At 63.7% G+C, this 16,627-nt stretch overlaps 1 protein-coding gene across 1 annotated transcript in view; it reads left to right on the top strand.

Moving 5' to 3' along the window:
* The first annotated feature begins 3,280 nt into the window (after positions 1–3,280).
* The window catches only part of WNT3A (Wnt family member 3A), a 34,301-nt gene continuing 20,954 nt past the window's right edge, over positions 3,281–16,627 (top strand). Inside the window, exons 1-2 of the mRNA XM_062189851.1 lie at positions 3,281–3,351; positions 12,057–12,295. Coding sequence (XP_062045835.1) covers positions 3,281–3,351; positions 12,057–12,295 — 310 coding nt within the window. The remainder of the gene's footprint in view (positions 3,352–12,056; positions 12,296–16,627) is intronic.

Below are 16,627 nucleotides of genomic sequence, written 5' to 3'. Positions count from 1 at the left end.
GGAGACCAGGGTGGAGTCCCTGCCCAGTCCAGCCCAGCCTTAGCTGTTGCAATCATTTGGGAAGTAAACCAGTGGATGGGAGGCCTCCATCTCTCCTCTCACTGTCATTCTGCCTTTCAAATAAATATATAAATCTTAAAAAAATACATTATGTCTTTAATGCACGTAAGTTTTTAGAAACTAATTATTACATCATTTGAACCTCATCACGTAATACACAAAGCTGCTAGGTATTTCTTTTTTAAAACAATTTATTTGAAAGGAAGCGTGAGAGAGAGACTTCCACCCACTGATTCACTCCTCAAATGGCCACAATAATGGCCACAATGGCCAGGGCTGAGTACGCCAAAGCCAGGAGCCAGAAGCTTCCTCTGGGTCTCCCGTGTGGGTACAGGGGCCCACTGCTTTCCCAGGCACATGTGTAGGGAGCTGGATCGGAAGTGGAGCCGCCAGGACTTGATCTGGCACCCATAAGGAATGTCTGCACTGCAGGCCGGGGTTTTACCTGCTGCACCACTGTGCCAGCCCCTGTTAGGTATTTCTGTTCACACAAAGGGAAAGTCTGGGACCCTTTGCCTCTGAGCTCAGAGGACCCACCCTGTAGGTCAGAGAAGCTTCCAGAACAGATGAAACCCCCACTGCCCAGGGGGTGGGGGTGGAGGGTGCTGCCTCTTCTGACTCCTGAACCCCACTCTGTCCTGCTCACTGGACTGCATTCCCCAGCTCTGTGGCTTCCCAAACTCTTCCCTGGGTCAGGCAGAAATACAGGCTCTGCACCATCACACAAAGACCGCCCATCAGGGACGCTGGCCTCCTCTAGGTGCTTGCTCTAGAAGCCCACCCCCAGGGCCCTCCAACAGCCTCACAGTGGGCCAGAAACCTGTCTCCTGCAGACTCACCCATAACTGTGGTCTCTGTGTCATCAAGCCTGTGGCCACCCCTCCTCCCAGGCACCCCCACCGTCACCGTAAGCCACTTCCCCACGTGGGCTCCGGAGGTCTCGCTCTCCTCCCTGTCCGCACCTACGTGCTCTCCAATGCCAGGGCTGCGGGCTGCTCACCAGACGCCTGTCCCGTGCCTGCCCCATGCGGAACGGGGTCTGGTTGCTCAGGGACATCTCTCATTGTCAGCACGGCCAACACAGTGCGTAGCACTTCCAGAGCAGTGAGCACAGCCCCAGGTCGGACTGGATGCTTCAGGCTGCAAATCAGAGATCTTGTCTCCTGCCTTTGCTTACACTGACTGGAGATGGCCTGGGGGACCCCAGCTCAGCTTGCTCCAATCAAACCATGCTCCAGGGTCTTTGATGGAGCCCAGAAAACAGTTTCTGTGCCAGCCTGTGCCAGGCGCAGGGCAGCCCCTGCCACCCAAGCAAGAGTCCCTGCCCCTGCTCCCCTCTCCACCCAATTCCAGCCCCACATTGCTGTCCAGGGCCAGCATTCTCACATAGACCTCAGGAGGCAAAGGCAGAGCCCCCTCAGCAAGGGGCCCCACACAAGGAAGGGCAGCCCTGAATGACCCCAACCAAGCACCATCTTGCAGCCCATCCTGCCAGCGCCCCTCCACGAGTATCATTCCAGTCTCTGAGAGTGTGCTGGAAAGGGGCCCCCACCTGGGAGCCGGCATTTGGGGCTGAAGCCTTCTCTGCCTTCTGGGGCATGGCGAGCGGCCAGGCACCCATGGGCAGGGTGCGGGGGCTCAGCAGGATCCATGGAAGCAGCAAGGCAGAGGCCAAAGGGGAAGGAGGCCAGGCTGCAGGACAGTGCCCGCCTGTCAGCTGGGAGGCTGCTGGGAGGCTTGGGCATGGCCACCCTGATCCATGGCCCCACCCACCTCGTTTGATGGCCCAGGTCCCCTAGGAGCGCCGTATGGAGTCGGGATCTCCACGATTGGACAGAGGGTGCTCAGAGGAGGAGAAGCCAGCCCCTGCCCCTTCTCTGCCTCACCCCAGAATTCTTCCCCCTTCCCCTGGGGTGGGAGGCATGCAGCCACCAGTAGGGGAGCATGAGAACACTGAACTAGGTCCCCAAGGTGATGTGAAGGGAGCGCCTTCTGAGCGGGAACAGCACTCTCTGTGCCTTGGGGACAAAACCCCAACCACACAGCTCCCTTGGGACACCAGGAAGTGGGGAGTGGTCAGCCTTCTCTGACTGTCCAGCCAGGTCTCTCCCCACACCAGGCAGCAAGGCTTGGGGTCTCCAGGGCTTAGTCTGAGGCTAGCATCTCCAGGAGCCTGCTCAGCTCAGGGGCAGGACCAGGGTGGGGTCTCCGGCTTGGGGCTTCCCTGCTCCAGCCACAAGGGTGACCTCAGCAAGCCACTCTCCCTCTCTGTTCTTCGCGGCCGTGTGGCGTCTAAGAAATGATTGCCTCTGGTCGGAGGTCCGGGTCTGGAGCCCTGGAGCTGGAGCAGAGGCTGCCTTCCTCCCGGCCCCCGCCCCTCCCCGTGCCGGGCCGTGTGTTCTCGTCCCCGTGCGTGTCAGAGACAAGCGAAGGGGCCTATCCTTGGGCCGCAGGCAGGGCCGACTCTTCCCGACGTGACCAGAGAGCGCCCATCGGGCCGCTCTCCCTAGGCCAGGTCGCGCGATTCCCGGTCTTGCGCGCCGGCCGAGACGCTCCAGCAGCGCGGATCGTGGCTGAGCAAGGTCTGGTCGAAGACAGAGGAGCCAGGGGCGGCCAACACTGCCCCTGCACGGTGACAGGACACGACAGAGGAGCCTAGCCATCTTGGGGCCGAGACGCAAGTGCTCAGAAAGCAGGAGCGCCAATACGAGGCAGACCGCGCGTCCCACAGCGAGCACAGGGCGGGCGCCGCGCGAACCCCGCGGGTGCCAACTGACGGTGCAGTCCCGGGCCCCAGCTGGCCTGCTCCACCCACGCACTCCGGCACTGGAGCACACCTGGACACGCCGCCGGAGCGCACTGCGCACCCCGCGCACCTGCAGCAGCTCGAGCGCACCCGCGCACCCACGGCCTCACGAGGGGCCGGCGCCGCCGCCGCCGTTCTAGCTCCCCAGCCCCGCCCCGCCCCGCCCGGGCCCTGGCCCCGGCCCCGGCGGGCGCCCCCCGCAGCGCTGCCCCGCCCCTGCCGCCCCGCGCCGCCCCGGGCCTCGGCCCGCCGCCGGGCTGCCGGCCCACCTGGCGCAGCGCCGCCCTCGGAGCCCGCACGGCCGCGCACAGCCGCGCACCCGCGGCCGCAGCAGCCGCAGCTCCCAGGGCCCAGCCCTCACGGGCGCCCGCGCTCTCAGGCGGACTTCGGCCTTGCGCGCTCTCGCGCGCGGCGATGGCTCCGCTGGGATACTTCTTGCTGCTGTGCAGCTTGAGGCCGGCTCTGGGCAGCTACCCGATCTGGTGGTGAGTGAGCCTCCCCGGGGCCCCCAGGGCGGCCGTCCCCTCGGGAGCCTGCACCCACGGGCAACAGACCGACGCCTTCCTCGGCGGCGTCTGGGACTCGGGTGGTTGAGCTTCTGGGGACATCGACTCCCGGAGCCCGTGGAGGGGGTCGGGCAGGGTCCCGGCCACCCCTGGCGTCGGGCAGGGAGAGGCGGGCAAGCAACGTCCACGCCTTGCGCTGGGCGACAGCGGAGGGCAGGCGGCGGCCGCGCGCGGAGACGGAGGCTCGCGGGGACTGTGCTTGGCGGCTGCATCTCTCTCTCTCTCTCTCTCTCTCTCTCTCTCTCTCTCTCTCTCCACACACACACACACACACACACGCACGCACGCACACACACGCCCTAAACAAAGTCGCTGAGACAAGACCCAGCTCGGCGGCGCGGTTACGTAAAGGCGACCCGGGCCCGGGCGCACTGGGCAGTCCCAGCGTGGGGACCCTGGGGCCTCTCCCGGAGCTCCGGCCCGCAGCTGCCTGCTGGCGGGGGTGTCGCGTCGGGTTAAAGCGAGCAGCCCGCACTGGGGAACCCACTGCCCCTGATCCGGTACCTTGCGGTCAGATCCTCTCCAAACCCAAGCGCCTCCCGGTCACACATCCCGGGAGAGAGGGGAACCGAGGGACCCTTCCTCAGGGCGCGTCATTCCGCAGAGCCTGGGTCACTGAGCCAGGATCCCCCGGCCCTTGGACGCCCACGGTGCGGGAATGCGGGTGCCCGAGGGCGGGGGCGCGCGGCTAGAGACCCGAGGTGGAGAGAGGCTCCCCTGCCCGGGAACCCGCTCCGACGGCTCGCCTGGAATTATAATAATTACGCCGAGGGGAAGGGGGAAGCCCGAGCGAGCGAAGTACATCTAATCCGATAATAATTTTTCTCTCCGAGACGGTTCAGGAGCTGGGGAGCCGGGACAGAGGCGCGGGGCGGGGCGGGGAGGGGCGAGGGACAGCCCCGGCCCAGCGTGGGGCCTGGGAGAGGTCGCGGGGGCCGCAGGGACCCCTGGCGCACTCCGGGTCCCTCCGCATCTACGGCTCCCGGCTCCCGGTGCTTCCCCGAACGGGCGCGTCCTGGGGCGCGGGCCCTGAAGCGCATACCGCCGCCACAGGGAGCCGGGACTGCTCGCCCGAGGGCGCCCCGGGAGCTGCCCCCTCCCGCGCCAGGCTTCTAATTAGGACCCGCCGCCGCCTCCAGGGCGCTGAAGGGCGCACCCCTTCCCCGCGCTCCTCCTAAGCAAGGGCCCTGCCGTTGCACCTGGCCACCCCGCGCCTCGGCATCTGCGGTCCGCAGCCTCGCCCAGCTCCCCACGCGCGAACACTACTCTTATCACCTGGGCCGTCCGCGTCCTGTGTCCGGGCCTCTCAGGGGCATGGGCGCCCTCTAGGGCAGGGGGCAGCCCTTGGCCCCAGGGGGAAGGGGCACAGTGAGCCCCCAGGACTGCGGGGATGTGTGGCTAGGACCCTGTCTCACCTCCTCCTCCGCGGCGCCTTTGTTCTCGGTGGGATTCCACACTTTGCGATTCTCTGCTTCCTGAGGAACCCCTTGGGGAGATTCCCCTGGGGACACCTCGAGCCCTCTTTGCCTAAGGGGGGGGGGCACTCGTCTTCCCGGCAGCTCCAGGGTCGGGTGAGGAGGGGGCTCACGGAAAGAAAGGAACAGCGCCTTGGGGGGGAGGGGCGCCTGCATACGGAGGAGGGCCTTGGGTGAGGGCTCCTGGTTTCTCTCACCCTTCCCAGGTAGGCATCCCCCTGGGAGGAAGGAGGGGCTTCTCACCAAGCTGGGCTAGCCCCCGCTGCAGCAGAGCAGAGACCCAGCCTGGGAGACCTCTCTCTAAGTTGCCACCAGTCCTCACCCCTGGCTGGGTGGTCTGCTTCACCCTCCTTCCCTAAAGGGAAGTGGGAGGGGGAGCGGGGCTGCCTTCCAGCCCTGCCCCTCGCACCTTGCATAGGAAAGAGAAAGTGACTTCAACCTGGGAACCTCTGATCACCTGGAGAAACCAAGCCGGAAAGCAGCCCAGCCCAGCTCTGGGTGGAGTGGCCTGAGGTGTCTAGGTGTCCGGAATGTCAGGACCACCAGGAACATCTCTAATCCGTGGTGGCACGGCAGACCCCAGGTCCATTCTAAAGGCAGAGGGGTCCCGAGTGGGCCACACCCTTGGGCATGCCCCTCCCCCCATGCCCTTGTCCAGACTGAGTTCTCTTCCTATGGAATTGGAAAGAATGACAGAGACTGTGGGCACAGAGGACTGGCCTGGCCTGGTGGCACCAGCTCCCTCCTGCCCCAGCCTCTGCCAAGGGCGTCTCTGGATGTCCCTGTGTCTCCTAGCAGGCCCTAGGGGTCAGCCAGGGTCCGAGCCCACAGGGGCCAAGCACTCCATCCCTCTGTTCCTTGCACCAGGCTGCACTGTCTCCATCCCTAGTCCTCAGCCATCCCACTCCTCGGGACCCACACCCTCTCAGCAGCCTGGATTCACTGCTTGCAGTGGCCGCTACCCTGGCTGTCCTCAGAGGCAGGGTGAGGTCCTTTATGTCCTGAGAGCCCCACCCTGGCCCCCTTTCCCTCTGGGAACCTTCTCACCAGCCCCTCTAGTGCCCTCTGGACTGTGGGCTCCACGGGCACTCAGGCAGAGCCATCAAGTGCAATGGTCACCCAGTGGCCTTGGGCAGGACTGGTGTGCAGCCCGTGTCCAGCCTTATCCCTGGCCCTGGACCATCAAAAGCCTGAGACAGGCTGAGCCAGGACAGAAGCCCATCAGTGACCCCCACTTCTGCAGGGCCAGCCCCGGATCCCTCACAGCTTCCCTTCCCACACACCTTCCAGGAAGCCAGTGCTCAGCCCTTGCCCCTTGCCCCGTCTGAGAAGGAAGGGAAGGAGCTGCTGCTGCTGCTGCCCACTTTGTGACGTGACTGGTGGTTGGAGGAGGCTCAGACTCCGTGTGGCTCCACGGGCACTGGGAGCAGAGGCTACAGGTGGCAGGGAGGCAGATTTGACACAGGGTGGGCAAGAGTTCCTAAGAAGGTGCCAATCACGGCACCTGGGAGGGGGTGAGCTGCCGGAAACAAGGTCGAGAAAGGGGGCTGGGCTGTGGGTGCAGACGGGGCCAGGGCTCCGCGGTCTCCAACTCTGTGAGCTTCTCCAGGGTGAGCTGAGACCCTGGACCTGAGCTGTGTGATGGAGGAGGTGCAGATCCCGTGCAGAATGGGCCAGGTGTGGCTGTGTCTCACTGACCACGGGACCGGTCCCTTTGGAAATGTGTCCGTGGCACCCCCAGCACCTGGGCATGGCTTTCAGCGAGTGGACAGCACCGTTCTGCCTCCTTTCTGGCATCTCCAGAGTCGCCTGTTGCTACTCAGTGAGGCTGGGGTGGACGGACTCTTGCTTGTGAGAACCGGAACGTCATGGTGTGAGGACGAAGCTTGCTGTCTCTGCAAGTCCCCCCCTCACCCTCAAGGAGGCCCCAGCCCCGAGCCTGGGGCATGCGGCAGCCTCTGCCTCAGTCTCCCTCCTGGCCTCCCAGGACACTCTGCCCGCGTCTCACCCCTTGGCACGTCCACATTCCTTCCCAGGGAAACGTGCCGCTGCCGCCCAGGGAGGCTGGCAAATGCCTGGCCGCGGGCACGGGGCCTCCCCGCCTGCCGGGACTCGCCCAAAGTATGTGTCGGTAATCCTGGCCCTGCGGGCAGCACCAGGCGCTGCTGGGAGGGCTCCCGGCAGGGATGGGGAGCCCGGGGCGGGGATGCCTCTGGCCCTAGCTGGTAAGAGAAAGAGGAACCTTGAGGGCAGCCCCATTCCAGAGGGGGCAGTCTGTCCCGGTTGGCTGGGGGCCGCCCACCCCCAGGGGCCACTGGTCTGAGGATGGGACCCTCACGCCCCTCCATGAAAAGGCCCTGACCCTAGCAGCACGGAGGTGCCCAGGCCTCGCTGTACCTGCAGAGACCGCGGCTCAGCCAGGGTCGTCCGTAGTGCTCCGCCTTCCCAAGGCGCTGGCTCTGAGCGGCCCTCTTCCTCATGGCCAGGGAGGTGGCTGACAGGGCTGGGGTCATCCGGTGCCTCCTTGAGGTGCCCTGTCCACTGACACGCCCAGGTGGCACTGAGTGACCCCCAGCCAGGCAGTGACCACTGCGCATCCGCTCCTCACCGTGCTCTCGCAGCCTTAGGCAGAGCCGACCTCGATGGATGGGGAACAGGCTTGGGAGGGGTCGCCGCTGGAGCTCCCTGCAGACCCCTGCCTGTCCCCAGAGTCCCCCAGGACTTCTGCGTGACCACTCTGGGTCTGCTGGCTTCAACCACAAGGAGGTGCCGAGACTCGGCACCTCTTGCTGGGGCCTGGCAGGTGGGCTGGGCGGTTGCACAAGGCGAGGGTGTCACGAAGCCCCTCCCCTTGCCCCAAGCCACTGTCCGCAGGGAGCGGCCAGCACCGGCATCGTGCGGCCACGCACAAAGACGATGAAATTCACACAGGACCAAACAGAAGCTGGAGACCCTTGGCTCGGCCAGGCTGGGCTGGCCAGCCGCCCGCCTCCTTCCTCCCCTGCAAGTCACAGCCAGCGCCTCTGCTGCAGCCCTGGCCAGGTGCCCGGCCTTTCGGCAGGAGGAGGGGAGGAGGGGGAGAAAAACCATTAGTGCTCGTGGGCTGCGGGCGTGGCTCACATGGCCATGGCCACGACTGACACTGTGAGGACAGGGACAGGCAGAGTGCAAGGCAGTGGCTTCCCTGACAAATGGGCTGTGCACACAGAATGAAGCTGAGGCCTGGAGCACACGAGGGGGAGAGCAGTCCCCTGGGGGTGAGTTCTGCATCCTGGAGTCTTTCTGGGGTCCTCTCGACCACTGCCTTGTGGTGACATAAGCTCCACAGTGCCCACTGCTGTGCAGGAGGTTTCTCTCAGCTGGGCCAGGGGAAAGGCAGGGTGACAGGCGGGGATACCCCATCCTGGGGGCTGGAGGGGCTGGTGTTTGGTGTCACGCTCCTCCGAATCACATCCTCCCATGGAGCTGGCAGGGAGGGCAGGTGTGGGCAGGTACGTGCCACAGGGTGGTCTCTCGGCCTCTCCCATGGACCCCGCAGCACAGCCTGGATCTCGCCATGCCCAGGACAGAGGGACCCACGTGTGAATGTGAGATGACCAGATGCCTCCCCGATCTGGGCCAAAGACAGGGCTACGGCCTGAGCCCTGGCACCCTGGCCCCTTCAGCGAATGACCCCAAGGCAGGCCCCTCAGGTCACAGGAGGAAGGGTGGAAGACCTCATACTAGGGACCCCAGCGGGTGCTCAGGGCTGGCACCTGGGGCATAAAGAGGGCAGTGCCCACTCAGGCCAGGAGCCACCCCAACCACCTTCCCAGCACCTGATGCCATGGCCCGGCCCGGCCTCTTCTGGGGCTCCAGCTCCTGGGAGGCTGTTGGGACCTGCATGGAGGCAGGGGCCTGGCAGTGAAGAGCAGGTGCAGTAACCCAAGGGCCTCCCAGTTCAGCCGGGGGACAGGGGTGAGGCTTGAAGGGGGGGCTCCACCACATCGCCCCCGTGACCACGCCACGCTGGCAACAGGGCTGCAGTAGGCGTGGTTGGTACTGGACGGACTCACAAGTGTCCCCTCGCTCATCCTGGTGTTTAGTGCATTTTGAGGGCCTTGTAGGGTATTGGAAAAGGGAGTCCCTGGGAGGCAGATGTGCCAGGACCTCTGTGCTGCTCCAGGAGGGCTCTGGACTGTCTGGCTTAGGTTGTGTGGGCCTGTGTGTGGGTCATCACTGGGCTTCCACAGGTGACAAGGCAGGTGGGGCCAGCTGAGGGGCTGAGTGGTAGCAGGTGGCATGCCCGAGCTGGGGCGTGCAGGAGAAAGGCACCTGGGTGCAGGCAGAGGTGCAAACCCCACGGAGACCCCCTCTGCAGGTGCCATAGTGAGCAGCGCAGGGAGGCAGCTTCTATTAGCACTCAAGGACAGAGGGGTCCTCCCAGCACCCAGCTCGGGTCGGGCTTGGGGTGGGCTCAGCTGCATATGCTGCTCGAGGCTCATGGGAAACACCTCTGCCCTTTGAGGCCAGGTCGTCCAATGCCATTCCCTCAGGCACTGGCCAGCTGTGGCCAGGATCGGTCACAGCGGTCCGGCCTGGACCTCGGTGTGAACAGGGGACGCCGTGACCCGAGGGCAGCAGTTAGCTCCCTCCAGCTGAAAACTTGCAGAGGCCCGGCAGCCTCCAACCACCAGCGTCTCCCGCAGGCACGTGCACCAGACGCGGGGCGGGGGTGCAGGTCCGTGAAGCCAGTGTTCGTGTGGCGTCATGTTTTGGGTGTCCTGAGAACTGGGCCTTGGGGAGACGCGCCCCCCAGGATGGAGACCTGGCGCCCCATTCTTTCCTGGTAAGACCCCGCGACAGGCCGTGCTGCCATCCTCGGAGGCCCACCTGGGCCGTGCTGCCGTGGGTCTCCCCCAGAGCCCCCAGGCCAGAGCCTCGCCTCTCAGAAGGGCTTCGCAGGCGCCGCCTGCTGGAGCCTCGCGTTCTCCCTGCCTGCGACGTTCGAATCCGAAGGCTCTGCCGGGAGGTGTGGGACAGGGCGCGTCTGCGGTGGGCCCCGTCCTCCGTCCCCCACCCCTCCAGGGGCCGCAGTACCCAGCTACTCAAGGAGCTCCAGGCGTCCCGGGGCCCCGGGAAGGCAAGAGAAGCCCCGGGCACTCCAGGTCTCTGGATTCGAGCACGAGGGAGCCAGTCAGGGCTGGCGGCGGCCGGAGCAGCTGGAGCAGCTGGCGCTGCCGCCTGCGCCGCCGCCGGGGAGGTGCGAGCCGGGGCCTGCCCGGAGCCTGAGCAGGTTGAGCTGACTCAGCAGCCCGCGCAGGGAGTCCCCGCCACTGTCCCCGCCAGGTGAGGCAGGCAGCGGGCCAGCGGCCCTGGCTCTGGGCTGTCCGAGGAGGCTTCAGGCTGCCCGGTGTCCAGCAAGGAGCGGCCAGGCTCGGTTCCTCTGCTCTGCAGGCCTCTGGTCTCCCCAGTGCGGAAAAGCCCCGGTCTAGCAGGCAGACCCTTCGCATCCACCGGAAAAGTCCGCGGGGCTCACACAGACGCACAGGGACCACCTGCCAGGGCCCCAGTCCTCTATCCGGCCCCACGCACACGGACACCGGCTCTGCGCCCTCGGCAGGTGGGCATGTGCGTCACTCCCGCGCGCCCTTGGCACGTTGGCACTGGCGTCACTAGCCTGCACCCTCGGCACGTGGTCATGCGTATCACGCCCCTGTGCCCTGAGCACGTGGGCAGGCGTGTGGCTCCCAGACCCCCATCACGTGGGCAGATACGTCACGCTCCTGCGCCCTCGGCACGTGGGCGGGCGCGTCGCTCCTTTGTTCCGCACATCGAGGATAACACTGTGGGGAGCGGTGCTGCGTGGCCGGGTGGAAGCGAAGGTTCCCGCAAGCAGGGCACTGGCAGGGACCTGCTGGAAGCCACGTCGGCCCTGGGCAGCTGGGCAGTGGCCTGCAGCCTCGTGGGGCAGTTGCTGGAGCTCCTCGAGGCTCCGAGGTGCCGCAGACACTTTCATGGCCACCTCTGCCCTTTCTCCGCTGAGGAAGAGGGGGCTCTGGACAATGACAAGGGCCCTGGACACTGGGCGCCCCGGGCGCCGTGTGCGGGAGCAGCACGAGGCCCTCCCATGTGCAGTGTCAAGTCAGGGCCGGTGCTCCGGAGAGGCTGCTGGGCGGAGGGCGAGCAGAGGCCTGGCAGCCGTCACCCCCACCGTCAGGCATGCGGGGGAGGCCTGGGGGCCCGTTCTGTGGCGCTCGCTCGCTTCTGGGCGTTGGGCCCCTGGCCTGGTCTCTCCTGTCCCGCAGGCTGCTGACCGCAGCTACCGGGCCGCAGGTGTCCACCGAGAACGGAACTGTGCCCTCCTCGGGCCAGGGCTCACAGCCTCCAGCCGCAGGAGGCTGTCCAGGGCTGGCCTCCCCAGGATCACCAGGACCCAGGTAGGGGATGCCAGCCCCTGGACCCCACAGATGCCTGCAGCGGCTGCGGTGGGCGATTGGGGGGCCTGCATGGGGGGGGCCTTGGTCCTGTCGCTCAGTTGAGACAGACGGAGGCAGGGCCCTGCCAGCCCAGGGCCGCAGGTCGCGTCTGCTGTGCCCCTCTGCGTCCGTGCATCCCCCGTGCACAGTCAGCTGGGCGTGGACACACGAGGAGCGAGAGAGTGTTCATGCAGGCGCCCGCTTGTGGACAAGCGAACATCGGGGGAGGAGCTGGCGTGTGCATGTGTCCCTGGCGGTCCTGGCCACCCCGTCAGCTATGTCCCGGTGCCTCCCACCTTGCACACTGGGTCGGAGCATCCAGAGTGGGGTTCAGCAGCGGGTCTACCAGGAGAGGGGGTGCGATGTGGTCCCCACCCCAGAAGCCTCCCGGGGCTGACCTGCTCCCATCTGCCCCAGGGTCTACCTGAGGCTCCTCAGCGGCCACCACCCATCCCTGCCTTCAGGAGCCCAGTGTCCGTGGGGCCCCTGCAGCCAGACAGCAGGGATGGGCTCTGGCCGCCTCATGCTGCAGCTGCTGGAGCATTGTGTTTGGAGCTACCTCTGGGGTGCAGGGTGGGGCAGGTTTCCTTACAAGGGAGCTGTCTGCTCCCCAGGGGAAGGCTGGCCCCCGCAGGTGTCACACGTGTGGCGTCCCGGGCCTGCAGCACTGACCCTCGTCCCTCCTCCCCAGGTCCCTGGCCGTCGGGCCACAGCACTCCTCACTGGGCACGCATCCCGTGCTGTGCGCCAGCATCCCTGGCCTGGTGCCCAAGCAGCTGCGCTTCTGCAGGAACTACGTGGAGATCATGCCCAGCGTGGCAGAGGGCGTGCGGCTGGCAGTCCAGGAGTGTCAGCACCAGTTCCGCGGCCGCCGCTGGAACTGCACCACTGTCGATAGCCTGGCCATCTTCGGCCCTGTGCTGGACAGAGGTAGGCGGGGCCGGGGGTAGGGAGACAGCTGCTGGTTCAAGGCCCCATGGGAGGGCTTTGGGCAGGTCCTCCACAGCACAACCACCGGGGGCCTTGTGAGCTGTGTCCCTTCCCTGTCGTGGGTAGACAGGAGGGACAGAGGCAGAGGCAGACAGATGACAGAGACGGAGGGAAGCAAACGTAAAGAGAGATAAGTAACAGCACACAAGGTACAAGCTTAGCGCTTTCGTTTAAAATCTGGGAGAGTTGTGTTCTGTGGTCTTTGTGCATATCCAGCAGCTCCTGGGACGCTGGAAACGTGCGTCCCTCACCTCGATCCACTCCCAGAATGCACTGCTCCTCCTGAAAGGGCTCAGGGCTGCTGTGCGCCCTGCAGTGGCCACTGCATGCTGCCCTGCGGGAGCGCCTACACCTGCCCCTACTGGACGCAGGGTCCTCTCTGGCTGAGCCGCCCCTCCTAGACGCAGGGTCCTCTCTGGCTGAGCCTCCTCCTGGACGCGGGGTCCTCTCTGGCTGAGCCGCCCCTCCTGGACGCGGGGTCCTCTCTGGCTGAGCCGCCCCTCCTGGACGCGGGGTCCTCTCTGGCTGAGCCGCCCCTCCTGGACGCGGGGTCCTCTCTGGCTGAGCCGCCCTTCCTGGACACTGGTCCTCTCTCACTGAGCACCCTGCCTTCTGGCTCATCCCCACTGCAGCGGCCTTCTCATGAGTGAGTCCTCCACAAGTGGGAACCCGGGTGCCCATGCAGGTCCTCTGAAGCTGTGGCTCCTGCTGCTTGGATGCTGTCGATGAGCATTTGCTAGGATGCTTGCTTTCGGTTCCTATGGGGCTTGCACCTGGAAGCAGAGTTGCTGGGTCCTGTGGCGATTCTGTGGTGTTCGGAGGCGTAGTCCCATTTCCTGCAGTGCCTGCCTCGTTTTGCATCCTGACCTGCAGCTGCGTCTGTGTGGGTTCCAGTTCCTCCACATCCCCACAACGCTTGTGGGTCCTGCTTCTTTGGCCACCACAAAGGCTGGGAGCTGGCGACTTGGCCTGGTTTTGTCTGCACGTCGCATGGCTGACGTGATGTGCTATCTCTGGAGAAGGAGTCTTGGGTGTCTGTCTGTCTGTCTGCTGTGTCTGGAGGAGGAGGAGTCTAGGGTCGTCTGGTGGAGGAGGAGTCTCAGGTCGTCTGTCTGTCTGGTGGAGGAGGAGTCTCAGGTCGTCTGTCTGTCGGCTGTGTCTGGTGGAGGAGGAGTCTAGGATCGTCTGTCTGTCTGCTGTGTCTGGTGGAGGAGGAGTCTCGGGTCGTCTGTCTGTCGGCTGTGTCTGGTGGAGGAGTCTAGGGTCGTCTGTCTGTCTGCTGTGTCTGGTGGAGGAGGAGTCTAGGGTCATCTGTCTGTCTACTGTGTCTGGTGGAGGAGGAGTCTAGGGTCGTCTGTCTGTCTGCTGTGTCTGGTGGAGGAGGAGTCTCGGGTCGTCTGTCTGTCTGCTGTGTCTGGTGGAGGAGGAGTCTAGGGTCGTCTGTCTGGTGGAGGAGGAGTCTCAGGTCGTCTGTCTGTCGGCTGTGTCTGGTGGAGGAGGAGTCTAGGGTCGTCTGTCTGTCGGCTGTGTCTGGTGGAGGAGGAGTCTAGGGTCGTCTGTCTGGTGGAGGAGGAGTCTCAGGTCGTCTGCCTGTCTGTCTGATGTGTCTGGTGGAGGAGTGTTGTTGTGTTTGTTCCTGAGAGGAAGAGGTGGTGAGGGCAAAAGGCGCGGAGTCACCCCACATACCCACCACACAGACCCCGGGAGTCCGGTGAAAGCAGGCCTGAGGCCAGCAGCCTGCAGACTCATCTATATCAGTGCTTCAGCAGCTTATATAGCCAAGGCAGCCAATCTGGTCAAGGGGTGGTCTATGCCTAAACCAATCACAGCCTGTTGCCAGGCAGTTTCTGTTGCCAGCGGCCATCTTGGCATGGCCTTCTCATTCCACCACAGAGGAGGAGTCGGTCCTCTGTCTGTCTGTGTCTGCTGTGTCTGGTGGAGGAAGAGTCTTGGTCGTCTGTCTGTCTACTGTGGTGTGTGGCTGGAGGAGGAGTCTTGGGTGTCTATCTGCTGTGCTGGATCCCTCTGTCTCTTTGGACACCAATCCCTGCTCAGGTGTTTGATTGGCAAACATTCTCTGCCTCGAGTCAGTTGTCGTTTAGGTGATTGGGTAGGGTTTTTTTTTTTTTCTTTAAGAGTTATTTATTTGAAAGAGTTAGAGAGTTTCCATCTGCTGGTTTACTCTGCAAATGGCCACAATAGTCACACTGGAGCAAGCAAAGCCAGGAGCCCAGAATGCCATCTGGGTCTCCCACGTGGCTGCCAGGGGTCCAGTCTTCTGCTGCCTTCCGAGGCCATAAGCAGGGGCTGGATCAGAAGTGGAGCAGCATCCATGGGATGCCAGAGCTGCAGGTGGCGACTTAACCCCTGCGCCACAGCACCGGCCCCTGACTGGGTTTGTGCACAGAAGTCCTGTGCTGTGATCAAGCTCAGTTCATCCAGATGTCCTAGGAAGACAGCAGCCTCATCTGAGTCCCACACTGGCCTTTTCCTCCCAGAGTGTGACGTTCTGTCTCATGCATTCAGGTGTTGGATCTGTTGAGGTAATCTGCACTTGGTGAGATAGGGGTCCAGCTGTGTCCTTTTCTGCCCATGGTGTCCATTGTTCCAGGGCCTTTTCCTCTAGAATGGGCATGGCTCCCTCCCCAAAATCAGCTTGCCACAGGCGAGGTGGGCTGTTCCCGGCCCTCAGCTCCTCCCATCAGCCTGTGTGCCAGCCCTGCTACCCATGCCACTCCTGGGGTTCTTGTAGCTCTGTGGTGAGTGTGAAACTGGCCAAGGGGAGTGTCCAGCATTGGTCAGGATGGGCGGCCACGGCTGTGGCACTTTGCTCCACATGCAAGGGCAGTGACTCACTTTTGATCTTGTGTCTTCAAACTGCTTAATTCACTAGTTCTGAGAAGTTGTGTGTTTTCGGTAGAATCTTCTACCTGTAGCACTATCTTATCTGTGAATATACAGTGTTGCTGCTTTTTTTAGGGGCCATCACCGTGTCATTGTCGGCTAAGCCTCCACCTGCGGTGCCGGCATCCCATATGGGTGCCAGTTCAAGTACTGACTGCTTCTCCCATCCAGCTCCTTGCTAATGTGCCTGGGAGAGCAGCGGAAGATGGCCCAAGTCCTTGGGCCCTGCACCCACGTGGGAGACTCAGAAGAAGCTCCTGGCTTCAGATTGGCACAGCTCCAACCATTGCGGCCATTTGGGGAGTGAACCAGAGGATGAAAGATCTCTGTGTGTCTCTACCTCTTTCTCTGTTATTCTGCCTCTCAAATAAATAAATAAAATCCTTCAAAAATATGTATTTATTTGAAAGGGGCAGTTACAGAGAGAGATCTTCTGTAGAGAGCTGGATCGGAAGTGGAGCAGCTTAACTGAATTGGTGCCCATTTGGGCACTTTACCTGCTGCCTGCAGCACCAGACCTGTTCTTTCTGATCGGACACTTTTCATTTCTTGTCTTCAGCTAATTCCTCTGGCTGGGCCCTCGGTGCATACTGAGCACAGGTGGCCTGGGTAGGCCTTTGCCGCAGGCTTTGGGTTTTCCACAGGTGCCTGAGTCTCAATGAACAGCTTGCTGAGCTGCCTCAGCCCTGGCAGAGTTCCGAGTCAGGTGAAACATAGGCTTTGGCCCAGACAGGTCCACACAGCTCCTGGGGTGCGGTCCACCCACCCTGAGGAGGCTGCTCTCTCTCTTCCAGATATTCTGGGACTGGGAGACTGGGGCGTGGCTTCCTGGCAGATGCCGGTCACCACTTCCGAGAGATGCAACCCCGTGTCCTGCTTTTTCCCACTGCAGTCAGAGCTCCCCTGGGTTCCTGTGTGGGACACACTGAGCTCTCTGGTGCCCCCAGACCACCCTGGGAAAGCAGCCTGGAGCTGGGATATGCATGGTGTGGCGGCTCTGAGAAGCACCGTCCACACCAGGGTGTGCTGTCTCGGTAATACCATCCGTGCCTGGGTGTGCTGTCTCGGTAGTGCCGTCCATACCAGAGTATGCTGCCTCGGTGCCGTCCACGCCAGGGTGTGCTGTCTCGGTAATACCATCCGCGCCTGGGTGTGCTGCCTCGGTGCCGTCCGTACCAGGGTGTGCTGCCTCAGTGCCATCCGTGCCTGGGTGTTTTGTCTCGGTAATGCCGTCCATGCCAGAGTGTGTTGTCTCGGTAATACCGTCCACGCCTGGGTGTGCTGTCTCAGTAGTGCCATCTGTACCAGAGTATGCTGCCTCGGTGCCGTCCGCGCCTGGGTGTGCTGCCTCGGTAATACTGTCTGCGC

The sequence above is a fragment of the Lepus europaeus genome, chromosome 4 (assembly GCF_033115175.1).
Source record: "Lepus europaeus isolate LE1 chromosome 4, mLepTim1.pri, whole genome shotgun sequence".
NCBI lineage: Eukaryota > Metazoa > Chordata > Mammalia > Lagomorpha > Leporidae > Lepus > Lepus europaeus.
This window is presented reverse-complemented; position numbering and strand designations above follow the sequence as displayed.